This window comes from Chrysochloris asiatica, unplaced genomic scaffold (assembly GCF_000296735.1).
Source record: "Chrysochloris asiatica unplaced genomic scaffold, ChrAsi1.0 scaffold00097, whole genome shotgun sequence".
In the NCBI taxonomy this organism is placed as follows: Eukaryota; Metazoa; Chordata; class Mammalia; order Afrosoricida; family Chrysochloridae; genus Chrysochloris; species Chrysochloris asiatica.
In genome coordinates, this window is record NW_006408615.1 from 4,100,261 (window position 1) to 4,117,202 (window position 16,942).

Here is a 16,942-nt window from a genome sequence, read left to right on the forward strand (position 1 = left end):
AAAGACCAGAAGAGTTGTGGGATGACATCACGAACATCATACAGGAAGAAAGCAAAAGGTCATTAAGAAGACAAGAAAGAGGGGAAAAATCAAAGTGAATGTCAGAAGAGACACTGAAACTTGCTCTCCAGTGGAGAGATGCTGAAGCAAATGTGAAAGCAAAAGGTGAGCCACTGAGTGGGAAGAGTCTCAAGATACAGTGGCCACAATGGACACAGATGCCGGCCAAGATGAGGATGGCAGAGGACCAGGCAGTGCTTTCTTCTGCTGTTCAAGGGGCTGCCGTGAGTCAGGGCCCACGCCAGTGACGGGGTCACGGGAATGCTGCCCCATGGCTTTCACCATCATCTACTGGTTTGGAGCAGGACATGGGTCCTGCCTGCCCTCAAGGGAGAGACTCACTGGGGTCAGCCTCAGGCAGACTCCCAGTCCCTAAAGACAGCCAGTTTACATTTTTCTCTAACCCTCCCAAACTTTTTAGATGCTTCCAAAGATTTCCAGCGTAAAATGATCTTTTATGAGCATTGTTCATGACCCAAGTGTAGATCTAAGGCACCCTGGTAAGGAGCTCTGATAGCATAGTGGTTATGAGCCAGGCTGTTAACCTCAAAGTCAACAGTTCAAAACTACCAGCAGTTCCGTGGGAGAAAGATGAGGCTTTCTGTTCCCATAAAGATTTACAGCCTTGGAAAACCCTGTAAGGGTTTATTATGAGTCAGAAACAATCAGTACACAACCACCATCACCACCAAGGCACCCTGGAGATTCAAACCCAGGAGCTGTTGTGGGAGAAAGATGTGAGTCTGCTTCTGTAAAGCCCACAGCCTAGGAAACCCTATGGGGCAGTTCTCTGCGCTCTATAAGTTCTATAGGGTTGCTATGGATAGGAACAGACTCAACGGCAATGGGATTGGGGGTTTTGTTTTTTATTGGTAAATATTCAACATAGAATTCCTTGGTAGGAGATTTATTTAAATAACTTTCTATAGATGGCAGCCAAGATAACTCTATGGGGCAGTTCTCCTCGGCAAGTCACGAGGCTGCCATGTGTTGGAACTGACTTAATGGCAAAGAGTGTGGGTTTGGGGGGTTTTTTTATTGGCAAATATTTAGGTTTTCACATTTTTAGGGTATGTGTGTCATGTTTTTACTATTGAAATAAGTGCTGCAAAAATAACTTCCAAAATTCATGTATGAGGGGCCTTCTAAACATTGGTTGAAAAATGGAAAGAAAAGATAATGGGGTTTTCCCATGAACTTTTGAGGCACGGTGGCTCCATACCATAAGGACTGGACTGTAAACCACAAGGTCCGCAGTTCAAACCCGCCATTCGCTCTGAGGGAGAAAGATGCAGTTTTCTGAAAAAATCTGAAGAAGGTGTAAGATTCATGTTGGACAACATGAAGAGGAATAACTTAAGAATTATCAGCATTCCAGAACAAGAAGAATCCCACAAGTCCACAGAGGAAATAGTTGAAGAACTGCTGGAAGAAAATTTCTCTAACATCCTGAAAAGTGAAAAGATAAACATTCAACGAGAATCCGCAAGGATTCAAAGCTCACCAGCTGTTCCTCGGAAACCCTATACAGGGTCGCTATGGAATCAATTCCTTGACACTTAACAGCAAAGGATTCAAAGTCTCAGAAACCCTATAGAGGGTCACTGTGAGTCGGAACTGACTCGATGGCACTTAACAACAATGTGTTTGACTTAAATCAAGGTAGATTCTCATTGTTCATCTGGTGAATACTTGGTAAGTTCCAAGCCACATTCTAGGCTGCAGACGAATTCACTGGAACCTCACAGCATCCTGCGAGGTAAGAACCAGTATCCTCATTTTCCAGATGTGGGAGCCAATTGGCACTGTGTCTGCTCTCTCCCCATTTCAGGCTTTCTGAGATGCAAACATCTTACTGGCCACCTGCAGCTCATATTCTCTTAAATTGTCTATTTTCTGCGTTGTGCCCTTTTTGATTGATCTGTAAGAACTCATCACATGTTAGGGAATTTCAGTGCATCTCATGGGCTCACAGATATGTCTCCTTGGCTTGTTATCTGTGATTTATTTATTGAGTTTGTGTCTCTAGTGCAGACAATTTGCCGTCCACTTGTTTCTACGGTGTGTTTTCAGCTGTGTCCACAGTGCCCCCTCTGCAGTATAAATACCAACCACTTTCACTTCGAGGGTCCTGGTGTGAGTAGGCGCTGAAGAGGGGGCTACCCATGCTGAGAACCTGGGTGCGAGTGGACACTGTGCTGGGGCTGGGTGTGACTGAACCTCAGAGGCCTGACTCCTGAGGCCCCGCTGTGCTCAGCTTCCCAATCACCAGCCGGAGTAGTCTAGGTTTGGGGGTCAGATGGAGTCCAGGCCCAGTGTGGGCAGTAACCTGACCAACTTCAGGCCCATTCCCACTCCCCTCACCCGTGAGGTCTTGGAAGTTCTGGTGGGACCGTGGAGGGGCTATACCACACAGGGCTGTCAGGGGACCCCCGGACAGTCAGTCAGAGCAGTTTGTGGGGGGGTGGGGGGTGGGGGTACACATGAACCACAGACGAGGTGAGTGGTGTCGAGTCTTCTCTCCAGATGTTCACACGGGCAGGGCAGACAATCACCTGCACACACGCAGCTGGACCATGTGCACCCTTCCAGATGAAACTCCTACTCTGAAGCCAATGCAACACCAAGCAGTTACAGCTTGGCGGTGACAGTGCCCGCGGGCGGGGGGTGGGGGGGTGGGGCACATCCTGGGTGGGGCCAGGAGAGCACTCTCTTCAGGGGTAAAGGGGATAGATGAGGGAGATGGGGGGCAGAGGTGAAGAGAACAGAGGAGGGGGACAATGGAAGGCCAGAGGTGGGAACAAAGGCAGGGCCAGGTGGGAGGATGGGGGGCAGAGCTGTGTTCAGAGGTCGTGGGGCAGGGGCAGGGGGACAGAGTTGGAAGGATAGAGATGCGGAGACAGCTGGGGGTCATAGGCGGCAGTGATTGGCAGGGACCAGCAGATGGAGGCCCGTCCGTGTCAGAGGTCAGACACACAGAGCTGGCCCTGACAGGACCGGTGGCTCTCCTGCCCTCTCTGCTCTCAGCAGGCTACACAAAGTTAACCTGACTGAATTAATTTCTGCTTTGAAATTTTTGTTGATACTGTATGTTTTTCATTATGGAACACATGTTGAAACAAAGGGGGAAACGTGGGGAAGGGCAGTATGGCTTTCCATACAATATGTGGGACACATCTGTCCCAAGTGAGCTCTGGTAGTAGGGCTGATGGGGTGAGGCCTGCTTCAGATTCATGCAGCAAATGCTACAAGTGGGACAGAAGCTTCCCAGGAAACCCGAGAGGCTGAAAATGCTGATGGGTGAAGATACCCCCTGGGTCACGAAAGGTTTAGACTGAGCAGGAACCCACAGCCCAGAGTCCAAGGGCTCAGCGTCTGAAGGGACAGGGCTGGCGCTCAGAGACCGTGTGTGAGCACACACCTCATGGGTTAGTGCAACTGTTTTGTCTGTATTTTATTCTCTTTCACGCAACAGAACACGTTTGGCTGTGGCGGCAGCTCTGAGCCGGACGCGGCTGCTCCGGGGAGTCTGCCTCTCAGGCCGGCAGTGGCGGTTTGGCAAGGCCAGCCCGGCGGGCGGAGGGGGGCCCGGCCCCATCTCTTTGGTATCCTGACAGGTGCCCGCTCCGCATGCCCCACAGGGTGGCCCGGGGACGCTCTCAGACGCTCGGCCGGGAGGGGAGGTGCAGCAGGGAACGGGGTGCAGCTCACTTCTTGTAGTGATTGGGGGCATCTGCAAAGGCGAACTTGAGGCGGTAGGCCTCAGCCAGCAACAGGCTCACGTCCTCGTCACCCCAGGTGGCAGTGGGCAGGTTCTGGAGGAAGAGCAGCAGCTCCTACAGGAGAGACAGGCCATCAGGGGGCGCCGAGTAAGGGGGTCTTGGGGACACGCACCCACCAGGGGGTCAAATCACAGGGAACCGTAGCTCTCCAGCTCCCAACCTCGGGCCTGGAGCATGATTAGGGCGAGCTGACCCCACCCCCAGTATGCACAGCTGTGAGCGTTCAGGGCATAGATGGTGCTGTGTGACCCTGGTGGGCAACTCACCCTCTCTGGGACCCTCTCTCATTTGTCAGATGGGGAGACCAAGCACCCCCAGCCCTTCCCCATGCCTCAGCCTCGGTGGCTCACAGCCACCCTCTGCAATCACACAGAGCAAAATTTACCTACCAGGCATTGTTGCTAATTGCTGTTTTATTATTGCTGGGCGTCGCTTTATCTCCCCCCTCCCCCTTCCTCCATTCCATTTACTTTTGCATTTTGGATACTTTCTGTGGGCCTTTAAATTGAATTCACGGAGCAAATTTCACTGGCAAAATGTCCCCGGGGACATATCAACATCAATCTGTTGTCTTTCACCATTAGATGAGACTTACACGGGTGCCAATCCAATTCTGAGCAGGTCATAAATAAATACCTTTGGTTTTATTTTTAATCCACTTCGCTTCATATTATCATGACCTCGCTACTTGCAAGGTGAGAACCAATACCCCGCCATTACGGGAACTCACTGGCAACTCGGCACACTCAATTTCAGAATCTAATTTAGTCCCCGGGATCACTGGATGGAGGGGGAGTAGAGATGCCTGGCGCCTCGCAGCCGGCACTGCTAAAGGAGGGAAAATCTATCTGCTGACCTTTACGGAGACAGAGAACACAGCAGACGCTCCCTTAAATACAGATTTCTCTTTTTAAAAGGCCTGTCCATCTGTGCACCCACCAAAGGTGCCTCTAGTCCCCCAAAACGGCGCATTGGTGGGCTGTGAGCTGCGTGTGGTTCTCCACTCTGTCCAGGTGAGGGGTCGTGGTTCATGGAGGGGCCACTTGGGCTGCCGTTAGCAGCAGTGGGCAGAAGGAGCGACAAGCTACAGGTGAAAGGGGGCTTTGTCCTAACTTTTTCTCCAGCAGGGCTGTGACATGGGAGTGGACACAAAGCTTATAGGAAGGTCAGCTCCCAGAGGGACCTTGTAACAAAACTAGGAACCCACTGTCCACCACCCGGACGCCCCTTTCTCCCAGCTGCTGTGGGTGGAAATGGTTTTGAGTCTTTCTTGTGGACCACCTCCCATGTGAAGGGGGATTCCCCAGCTACCCTCAGTGAGGGGACGGCATTGTACGCCCCTGTGTCAGCTGTGAGAGGTTTGGAAACAGCTATGATCAGGCCTCACTCCGAGATGACCTATCTCAGGATCTTGGCAGGGGGCTGAGTCCTGGCTTAACTGTGTTGTGGCAATGTGGGTGCCCTTGTCTTCTTCTGTGGTCCCCTCACCGAGGTGCAGCTGTAGGGCCTGGTGGGATGGGTGCCCAGCCTCCTGCTGGGCCTGCCGGGTGCAACCCACGGGTGACAGAGGAGAATACTCGCAGGAGCTGAGGCCGTGGTTAGGGGAGAAGATCTCCAGGTCTTTCCTCTCACAGACCCGCTGGTGGGTTCGAACCACCAACCATTCGGTTAGCAGCCAGGTGCTTAACCACTGTACCACTGGGGCCCCTGCTGGATTTAAAGTCCCCGGGGAGTGTTTCCAGAGTTGATGCCCACAAGCAATACTGCATGAGCACCTTGACTACAGAAAGTCTCCCCGGGGCCCAGAAGGGGCTCTGGTACTGCCCAGCGTGGGCTGACTTTGGCACAATGCTAACTTCTAGTTTCCTCAACTGTGAAAGAATACATTTCTATTCATTAAAGCCGTGATTTCTGTTTTAGAAGCACTAGATCCCTGGTGGCCCTGTGAGTCAAGTGTTAATCTGCTAACCGCAGGAACAAGATGAGGCAGTCTGCTCCCATGATCCCTAGGGAGCAGATCTCCTCTGCCTATAGGGTCACTCTGCGTCGGAACCGACTCGATAGCACTGGGGTTATATAATTAAAAGAAGTCCTAATAATACCAATAGTAATTATTCCTGTTGTTGTTGGTAAGTGCCATTGGGTTGGTTCCAACTCACAGTGACCCTGTACAGTATTTCTGAGGCTACAAATCTCTTCAGGAACAGAAAGCCTCATCTTGCTCCTACAGAGCAACTAATGGGCTCGAACCACCAACCTTATAGTTCACAGTCCAGTGCTTAACATACAGAGCCACAGCATTCCCCATAGTCACCATCATCACCATCATCACCATCATCATCATGATTAGCAGCAGCCGCTTTAACAGTCGTAGTGCTTTAGTGGCTACGTAAAGGATTTCGACTGCGTGGATCCTGACAAGTTATGGGCATTGTGGGGAACGAGTATTCCGGAACACTTCACTGTGCTCAAGAGGAACCTGCACAAAGACCATGAAGAACAGAACAAGGGGATACAGAATGGCTTAACAATCAGGAAAGGTGTGTGCCAGGGTTCTATCCTCTCACCGTACATATTCACCATGTATGCTGAGCAAATAATTCAAGAAGTTGAAATATATGAAGAAGAACGTGGCATCAGGATTGGAGGAAGACTCATTAACAACCTGCGATATGCAGATGATACAACCTTGCTTGCTGAAATATTTACTGAGGAAATCAAAGAGCACAGCCTTTGCTATGGGCTGCATGTCAATTCAATGTAAAGAAAACAAAAATCCTCACCACTGGATCAGTAAACAACATCATGATAAATACAGAAAAGATAGAAGTGGTAAAACATTCCATTTTGTTCAGATCAACCATCAACACTCACGGCAGCAGCCGTCAAGGAATCTAACAATGTACCGTGTAAGGCAGATCTGCTGCACAAAACCTCTTTAAAGTGTTTATGAGCAAAGATGTCAGTTTGAAGAGTAAGTTGCACCTGACCCAAGCCATGGTATTTTCAATTGCCCCAAATGTATGTGAAAATTGGACAATGAATAAGGAAGACTGCAGAAGAATTGATGCTTTTGAATATTAAAAGTACCATGAACTGCCAGAAGAATAAACAAATCTGTGTTGGAAGGTGAACAGTCAGAATGCTCCTTAGAAGCCAGGATGGTTAGACTCCACCTCTCATACTTTGGACATGTTATCAGGAGGGACCAGTCCCTGGAGAAAGACATTTCGCTTGGTAAAGTGGAGGGTCAGTGGGAAAGAGGAAGACCTTCCCCCAATGAGATGGATTGGCACAGTGGCAGCGGCAATGGGCTCAAGCATAGAAACAAATGTGAGGTTGACCCAGGCCCAGGCAGTGTTTCCTTCTGCTGTGCACAGGGGGTCACTATGAGCTGGAACTGACTCAACAACACCTAACAACAGCAGAAATACATGATCATCTATGAAAATGGCAGAAAACTGAAACCTCGAGTCCGTTACAACTCATAGCAACCTTGTCTGTGGTTTCTGAGGGTGGCTGGTGGGTTTGAACTGCCAAACTTGCAGTTAGCAGTCCAGTGCTTATCCTACAGTGCCACACCAGGGCTCAACAAGTAACTGTGGCAACTAAGAAACAGAAATGTCACCAGTCTCCCAAAGGCGATGGGGGTGTCGTGCTCTCTGTGGGGGATCTCCAGGAAACCTGAGCAGATGCAGTTCTTCATATACAGGCCCCGAGACAAGCGGAGCTGGTGTGACTTCAAATCTCCTCTGAGGATCGAGTGTGCATGGGGAGCAGGCTGTGGGGTGGCTTCTTCCCACAGGAGGCTGCCCATGAGTGTGGCCATTTGTGGGTGTCCTTCAGACCTGAAGTAGGCTCCAGCCCCTGGCTCTTATTCACACATCTGTCTACACAGAGGGCACTGCCTCTGTGCTCACCATTGTTCCAGCTCCAGGGGCTCAGAGCACAAGGAGACCTCTCTGCCCCATGAGTGTGTACACATGAGGGTACGTACGTGGATGTGAGTGTGTGTGTGTAAACGTACGTGTGTATGTGTGTAGATGGTGCTTCTGTACACGTGTGCATGTGTATATGTGTGCATATGTGTGTGTGCACTAGTGTGAGGTGTGCAACATGTGGGTGTGCCTGTGTGTCCATTTGCACATATGTATGTGTGCACATGTGTGTGCATGCATGCATGTGTGCGATCTTATACGTGTGTGCATGTGCGTATGCGTGCTGGTTGACTTATACATGTGTGCGTGTGTGTGTGCACGCGCACAGGTGTGAGGGTGTAGGTATGTGTACATGTGTGGCTGTGCCTATATACATGTGTGCACATGTGTATATGTGTGTGTGCGCATATGTATGTGTGCACAAGTGTGAGGGTGTGGGTCTGTGTGTACTCGTGTGTGTGCCTGTGCACACATGTGTGCATGTGCACGGGTTGTACATGTGTGAGTATGTGTCAGTAAGCAGACAAGCAGAACCTCAGAGCAGACCCCTGTGGAGTGCTCTGCAGAGAAGCGTCCCCTGGTGAGGCCCTGGCAGCTCGGTCCTCGCAGGACAAGCTCTAGACTCAATCTACTCCCAGGGAACAACAGGATGGAGATTGTCTACTGAATCACTTCTGTGCTGATTCCAGGGACAAGGGGGCATTTTCTGGATATACTAGATGGAACAAAAGGTTTTATGAGCATTAACCTCATCTGCTTCTTTTATGTTTTTAGGGGGGTGGCAAGAGCCTGTTGTGTTCCCCATGGGCCTCATTTCTCTCTGGGGGTGCTTCTTGGAGAACTATTGCCCCCTGCTCTGACCAGAGACCCTCTTGGACCCGCTGTGATCACAAGACAGAAGGGACATGCGCATGCCACAAACACGCCCACCCCTGCCCGCCAGCACCGCAGAGCACACGGAGGCCTACTTAAAAGCCACTCAAGTCAGAAGTTTACAAATTGTCGAGATGTGAAGATGAGCAAATTAATCGTGATGGGGCTAAAAGGGCCCATTTGACTCTATTATGATCTCGCTGTGTTAACTAGAGGGGAATCGGGAGCCGCTGCGCTGACATGCGGGGCAAGTAGCAGGTAATTGGTTTAATTCACTTTTCCGTCCACATCCACACGTTCGATCTGATCGGCCTGGTCAGGAAGCTCAAGGACGTGTGATGTGTGGGAGGCTGGTCCCTCGGGGCCTCAGGAAGGGGACTTGGTGACACGGTGCTTTCAGCTGCCATTTACCTGAGCAAACTGAGGCATGGAGGGGGGAGGGGGGGAGACGGACAGTCTTCATATGACACACGTGTACAGTGTGGCAGCCTGAGGTGACCAGTCTTTGAGGTGGGACCATGAGGGCCAGCTCTCAGGCTGGGGCGGTTCCAGGGTCAGGGACCTGAGCTGTGCCTGGGAGCGCCCCTTGCTGTGTTGGCATCAGCACCACCTTTCTGTCCCCCCTGCTGAAACCTGGGGTGCAGGAGAGCACCTCACAGCCTGGGCCCCCCACTTCTTTCTGAGGCTGTGGGAAGGACATGTGGGGGTTGCTGGGTAAGTTCACACAGGCCCTGTGAGCTGGGTGGCACAAATGACTTGCGTTTTGACTGCAAACCCACCCGGTGGCGCCATGGAAGAAAAGCTCACAGCCAAGAAGACCCCAGGGGCGGCTCTACTCTGACGGCACGAGCTGCCGCGCTGGACTCGGCTGCACGGTGATTGGGTCTGCTCTTCGTTTTAAGTAGGGAATCGAAGTTGATTTCACAGGTGGCACTGTACAGTAAGCACTGGAATGGAAAGTGGGTTTGAACTGCACAGTCGGCAATTCAAACTCACCAGGCACTCCTTGGAAACGCTGTACAGGGTCATTATGAGTCACAACCAACTAGATGGCACTTAGCAACAAGCCTTGGTGGCACTGGGGGTTAAGCGCTGCACTGCTAACTCAAAGGCGGTCAGTTCAAACCCACCAGCCACTTTGCAGAATAAAGACAAGGCGGTCTGCTTCCATCAAGACGGACAGCTGTGGCGTCCCTAGGGACAGTCCTGATCTGTCTGACAGGGTCAGGGGCTGGCTCCATGGCACTGTAGCTGTGGAGGAATGGGTGAGGTCTATACCTGCTGCTTACCCTCACATGGCTCATCTCTCTATACGAGTGGCGGTGGTACCGATTCATAGCACCCCCGGGTGTACAGAGCAGAACTGCTCCAGAGGGTCTTCAGGTCTGGGACCTCTCAGACTTCCAAGAACCCCTGGGTGGGTTCAAACCGCCAAGCTTTGAGCCAGTTGCCCAGTGCTTAACCATGAGTGCCCCGCAGCACAGCGATAAATACAGCAAAAGCAGCCAAGGTTAGCGATGGCTGAATCGGAGGCCGGCGGACGAGTGTCTGTGGAGTTACTGTCTCAGCTCTCTGTAGGTTTCCATTTGTTCATAACAAAACGTGAGGGGAAGAAGGTCGACTCTGGTGGCGTCTGTGGGGAAAATGCTAGTACATCCACAGGATGGGAAGGTTACTGAGCTCCTAAAAGCACGCTGCTGACGAACCGGTGGTGGTTCTGGGAAGCTCCTCGAGTGATAGACAGCTCAGGTACAAAGACCAGGTACCAGCAAAGCTACGAGCCGCAGAAGCAATGCCACACAGCAGCCTGAGCAGCTCATAGGAAACAGCTGTCCTAGCTTCCTTCTGTAAACAGCTCCTTCCGACTCTCTTCTCCTTTTCCTGTTTTGCATATTGGAAATGGGTGCTGCAAACGTTTTGTGAACGATGACTAACTAAGAAGGAGCCCTGGTGGCACAGTGGGTTAAGTGTTGAGCTGCTAATCTCAAGGTCAGTGGTTCCAATCCACCAGCTGCTTCTAGGCTGCTCCCATCAAGATGGCAGTACCCTCTCCTGTAGGGTTACTGTTGTTGTAAAGTGCCATCCAGTCGATCCCGACTCATAGCGACCCTGTATAGGGTTTCCGAGGAGCCGCGGGTGGAGTTGGTTCTGGGCTTACAAACAGAAAGGTTGGCAGTTCGAACCTACTTACAAGCAGCTGATGGATCCGGTGCCCTGCTTCTGCTCTGGGTCAGTGCTGGTCTGAGCCCCACTCACTTAGCCAGGCCTGGGGGCACAGGGTGACCAGAGGGTGGGTGTCCTGCCTTACTTGGGCGGGGCAGGGATCACCAGGAGAAACTTGTACAAGGTGGTTATGCCTGAATTTCCATTTAAAAGTTGAAACAATGTTTCTAGCTTGCCATTGCTCCCTTCATGAAGTCAGTTCCTAGTGTCCTGAAAACTGTCTCTAAACTTAAAATCACTTGGCTCAGTCTAAGGCCCCCCAGGGCCCATCCTCAGATTCAGGGGCCTGAAGGTCACTCAGGCTGCCCAGGGACACCTAGTGGGAGGGGATGCTGTGGGGTTTCTCCACCTGGAATCTCACCCCTGTTCCTGTGGCCACATGCCCTGGTTTCCTGCGGGACCAGCCTGCCCTGACCTCAGACGGAGTTGTCTTCCTTCCCAGCTGAACGGAGTATATCACCTGCCCTGGCCCTCCTCAGGCCCCAGCCCCATGTCTAATCCTCCAAGGCTGCTCAATGCAGCTCTGAAAGGAGCTGAAGGTCTCCCAGGCCACCACCCGTTTGTGACCTGCCCGGGGAATGTGAAACAGGGGCAAGTGAGGGAAGCCCAGGTGGGGAGCATGTTTGGGCAGGGGGTTCACAGCTCTCCTCAGCCTCTCCCAGGTCAGAAGTCTCTGTGGTTGTCAAGAGGAGGGGTGTAGGCAGAGGAGGGAGGTGTGCGTGGGCCAGGAGCCCCCAGCGTCACGGTCAATCTCCAGTGTTCCCACAGAGTGGGGGCACAGCGATCCTAGTGAGAAATGGCTGAGAAAGCTCCCTAGTCATTCATTCCTGTCACATCCGGTGCCTTTCAGCCCATGGATCCAAGAGCAGGGCAGCGGCTATTTAGACAATGAGTGCTGTCACGTTGGACAGGGGAGGGGGGCTGTGTGACTCACTGCCCCCACCCTGAAGTCCCCCAGTGAGTGAGTCCAGCTCCCAGCTCTGAAAGAAGGACTCACTGGGGTGTCCTTAAATGCCACATGGCCCACCAGCCCTGTGTGCCCCACCCCCAGAGCACACACACACCCTGCCAGCCTTCTCCGAGCCCCAGGAGTGCCGGCTCTGACAGGGATGCTTTGCTGATCCAGTTATTAGTGTGAACATCTTGTCAAGTTCTGGACCATCGGGACTAAAAATAGCTTTAACGGTGCCAGGGGCTGGGCCAGCCGCTGGGCCTGGTCAGCTAGGGCAGACAGACATCTGCAAGTCGAGGGGTGCACGGTGACACCTCAATAGGGTGGTCTTCCGAGGGGTCTCGACACAGGCAGGGGCATCTTTGTAACTAATTTCCTGTGCTGTTTCCAAAGTAGGGTCCAGGGAAGGCACGAAGAAGCTCCATGCCCTGACCACATGTGTGGGCGGACCAGAGATCTGCAGCTCCCACCCTGCCCTTGGGACCTCATCTGACCGTCCACCTAGGCCTGGCCTGACCCTGCTCTTCATTAGTGTCTCAGGCCACCCCCTCCAGGCTCCTCCCACTGCATCTCCCAGGTGTCCTCAGGACCCCCGTGCTGTCCCTGTTTCCACGGGTGAACCAGTCTTTCTCCTGAGCCTGTCCTGCCCCACTCCCACACACACTCATCTTGGCACCTGGTATCACAGAGGTGCCCTTCCAGGCTGTGAACTGTGGTCACACACTGACAACACTCAAGTGCACAGGCCTCGGCTACCTCTCGTCCCCCCAGAAACCATCTCTGCAATAAAGGAAATCAAACAAGTTACACTGGGTGTCAGCACCGCTCAGCACTTTCCTATTAGAGCACAAATCAAACCCGAACTCAACCTAATGTCTGCCCATACCACTCGGAGCTCCAGCAGTGAGGCCTCCCCTATGGAGCGTATGGGGTCACCGCAAGTCATAGAGGACAACGACAACAGGTTTTACCTTGAAGAACTGAGTGAAGTCACCTGCTCACGGCCAAACAGCCTGCAGGACAGTGGAGGCCGAGCTTGAACCCCAGACAGTGGCCTGTAGAGCCTGTGGTTTTGACTGGCCAGCATGCAGAGACCCTTCCCCGGAGTGGCCACCAGGAGGCACTGACTCTCTCTCTCTCTGCTCTGAGGGCCTGCTGCAGTGACCGGTGGGTAAGACAAGACAGCAGGACCCTCACTCAGGCTTGTGGCCTTCCTGAGCCTCCCCCAGGGCCCATACTACAGATCAGCACAATGAGGCACCCCAGCCCCACCCCCAGGAGGCCTTGAGGCATAAGAACATCCGACAACAGATGAGACTGCGCTGAGGTTCCTGCAGAGCGGATCTCAGATTAACTAGCGAAACACTACATTCCTGGTACAGACACGGCAATGCAATTAAAGGTTCCCATCAGCCCTGTATACAGAGGGGATAGCATTGATACTTGATGTGAAGACTCTATCTCTCTGTTGGTATTCTGAGCTATTACTACATCCATAAGTACAAGTCTTCGTCAAATTGTAGAATTTACACTCGTTTCCTTTATCAATTTTTTTTTTTTTTTTAAATCTTCCTCTAGTCAAGTTCTGATTATCAAGCCATCAATGCTAGGTCAAATTGGTACTGTCTGCAAGTTTGGGCATTCTTGTTCCGGCCTTCTCTTAAATACTCTTTGAATCGCCCATTCTGTGGTCATGGTGTGTGCGGTGCATCGAGGTCAGGCTAAGCAGACATTTCAGTCTTGTTCTAAGTGTTTTGTGGCTCACCCAACTCCACTCCTGTTATGGCCACACAGCTTCGGGACGATCAGGAAAACTCTGACTACAAGTTGTTTCTTTTACTGATTCCTTGTAGGGACGCGTGGAACCACCACCCGCTGGATCGTGCACGTGGGACTATACACACACAGCCCCGACGAGGGGGTTCCAGCAGGAAGTGGGAGCTGGGCCCTGTGTCTGAGACCACTCCGGTGAGGGACCCAGGAGAAGCTCCTGGAACGACCCTACCAACCCTGCCCGTGCTCACTGCCCGATTCCTGGGGTCAGATGTCCGGCTCTCCACACAGAACCTGCCTCCCCGGGGGTGGGGCTGCATGCTGGAGGGGGTCCACTCTCACTGTGGAATTAAGTTAACAATGTGTGCAAGTGACAGAAGACCCCCGGAAGGTCCCTCTACACCCAAACGAGCAGGGTTGCACCCCAGAGTGGGAGACCCGCTGTCTTACGATGGCAGTTATAAACCATGAGACCCACTAACACGTGGTGGGGCCCCTGGGACCGGCGATGGGGAATGAAATGTAGCCCACCATCTCCAGCCCATCATACAAACATGTCTCCACATACTGGTTGGCTGGTTAGCCGGCAGAAACCTGACTTCTTTACATTCAGAGAAACGCCATCATGGGCCCAGTGCCCAGACACACAGGAAAGCCCTCTTTCCAGGTGAGAAACAGGAAAAAAGGCTTGAGGTACCCCCACACGAGGCAGAGCAGCCAGGGGCCCTGAGCCGCCTGCTAGGCTGTCATGAAAGGACACACAGCGGGGCCATCTCTCCCCAGGAGCCTGTGCCCCGGGGAGGCTACCCTGGGCGCATCAGCACAATGGGTCCCTCTCACGGCATCTCAGTGAGCTGACAGACCTCCCTCCCCTTCACTCACAGACCTGGCCCTAGCCTCCACGGACTCGCTCTGTGGGTATCCGCGCCCCCCACCCCACCCCCGACAGATAGGCCTCACAGTCACCCAACAGCTTGACTGAATGAACCCATGCTGACAGTGGGGGGTGGAGAATGGATTCCGTGTCACTGAGGAACTTGCCCTGGGGAGGGGGATACGACACAAGCTCATCACCACCAGGGTAGCTCAGCTTAAATCAGCAGTGCCCTGCTTCTGAGACCCACTGAAAATCCCCGGTGCCAAGGACCTGGGTTTTAAGAACTAGAGGTGGGTTGCGGTCACTACTTAAGACCTGAGATGAAGGGACTCACAGAGGCGAGTTTCCTCTGGGTCCTCGTCATTAAAGAGAAAACTCACCCTTCCTCTCACCCAGTGCAGCTATGGGTCTGACAGCCGTGGGGGAGAATGCTGACCCTCCTGGGAGGTGCCCTCCTAGCAGAAAAGAGTCTGGGGTCCAATGCCAAGGTTCCTCCACTTCTAGTACCTTCTCCTCAGCTTTGTGACTCTTCACGGGGTCTCCACGGGGCAGTCACCCGCAGGGCCCTGTGTACCGTCCTACAAGACTCTGAGTTCCTTGAGGACACAGGCTCGGGCAGACTCAGGAATGCAGGTATTCAAATCAATACAGAGTGAGTGGGCAGGTGACAGGGAACGTGGGTGGGCGGGTAGAGGAGTGGACCGTGGATGGATGGATGGATGGAAGGTTGATGGATGGATGATGGCTGGAGGAAAAGGTGAATGGATAGATAGGTGGGTGGGTAGGTGGATAGAGAGATGGATAATGGATAGATGATGGATGGTGGACGGACGATGGATGATGGACACATGGAGAATGGATGGGTGGATGGAGGATGGATGAATAGATGGGTGGTGGGTAGATGGATGAATAAATAAATAGATGGCTGGGTGGACAGGTGGACAGATGGACAGGCGAATGCATGGTGGATGATGGGTGGATGGATGATGGACAGATGGATGGATGATGGATGAATGGATGGACGGATGGTGGATGGTGGATGGTGGATGGTGGATGATGGATGAATGGATGATGGATGGTGGATGGATGATGGACACATGGAGAATCAATGGGTGGATGGAGGATGGCTGAATGAATAGATGGGTGGTGGGTAGAGAGATGGATAAATAGATGGCTGGGTGGACAGGAAGACTGAAGGACAGACAGGTGAATGCATGGTAGATGATGGGTGGATGGATAGTGGATGGATGGATGGATAGATGGATGGATGATGGACACACAGAGAATGAATGGGTGGGTAGGGCACTGGTGGAGGAACAGGAGAATGGGTGAACAGATGGAAAAATAAACCCATTTCTGAGAGGAGCCAGAAAGCGTCCTGTGGCTCCAGTCTTCCCCTTGGGAGCCTGGAGGCCAGTGAGTCCCACATGCAGCTCCCTTAGGAGGTGGTCTCAGGGGCCAAAACTATGCAGATTCTGGCACTATTCCCAGGACTTACCAAGGAGCTCTGGTAGCATAGTGGTTACGAAACGGGCTGCTAACTGCAAGGTCAGCAGTTCAAAACTACCAGCTGTTACGTGGGAGAAAGATGAGGCTTTCTGCTCCTGTAAAGATTTGCAGCTTCAGAAGCCCTGTTCAGGGTCACTATGAGTTGGAACCAACTCCACGGCACTCAACAACAACAATCAGGGAGCCAAGCACACAGGAAACACATGTTGTTCTTGTCATTGAGCAAAGTCACTGGCAAAACTAATGCATAATAGCCTGATGTATTTCATGCCAGTTTACTACAGAGACTTCAACCACCACTCATAGAACCTCATTCAGCTAAATTCTACTTTGGGACTAATGGAATTTGATACATAAAACTAATTCTTAAACTATTGTTAAGTTCTGTCAATTTGGTTCTGAGTCACGGTAACCCTGTGTAGAATTTCCGAGGAGCAGCTGGTGGGTTTGAATCACCAATCTTGCAGTTAGCAGTCCAGTGCTGATCCCACAGCGCAAACCCAGGACTCCTAACATATTAGCCATACATTGTCTCCCTCTCTCCCTTCACTCCTAGTCAAACACCACACATCCCCAGCTCTCCAAAGATCCTGAATTATAACCGTGACCAAGAAAGAGCAAATATGAACCAGAACATGGTTCAGTCCCATGTACACAGGCATATTACATAGCATACTGCCTGCAGCTCCATGATGGGGTGGTAGCCACGGTCTCTCAGGGCACTGGCTAGAGCCAGGGGTCCAGGCATACAACAAATAATCCAGGTAAAGGACACCAAAGATACCTACTGGCTGTGAGACCCTGGTCAAGGGGGCCCATGTCTGTGGACCTCAGTTTAGAGCCCAGGCTTTCAGGTAGGTGGGTTAGAACCTGTGTCCGTGGGAACAGACGAGGTACGTGGGTTAGAACCTGTGTCTGTGGGAACAGACGAGGTACATGGGTTAGAACCTGTGTC

At 52.2% G+C, this 16,942-nt stretch overlaps 1 protein-coding gene across 2 annotated transcripts in view; it reads right to left on the minus strand.

Moving 5' to 3' along the window:
* Positions 1–3,767: 3,767 nt before the first annotated feature.
* TBC1D22A (TBC1 domain family, member 22A) overlaps positions 3,768–16,942 on the minus strand; it is a 288,569-nt gene continuing 275,394 nt past the window's right edge. For both annotated transcript variants that reach the window (XM_006866828.1, XM_006866827.1), the window contains one exon: positions 3,768–3,896. In XM_006866828.1, the coding sequence (XP_006866890.1) occupies positions 3,768–3,896 (129 nt within the window). The remainder of the gene's footprint in view (positions 3,897–16,942) is intronic.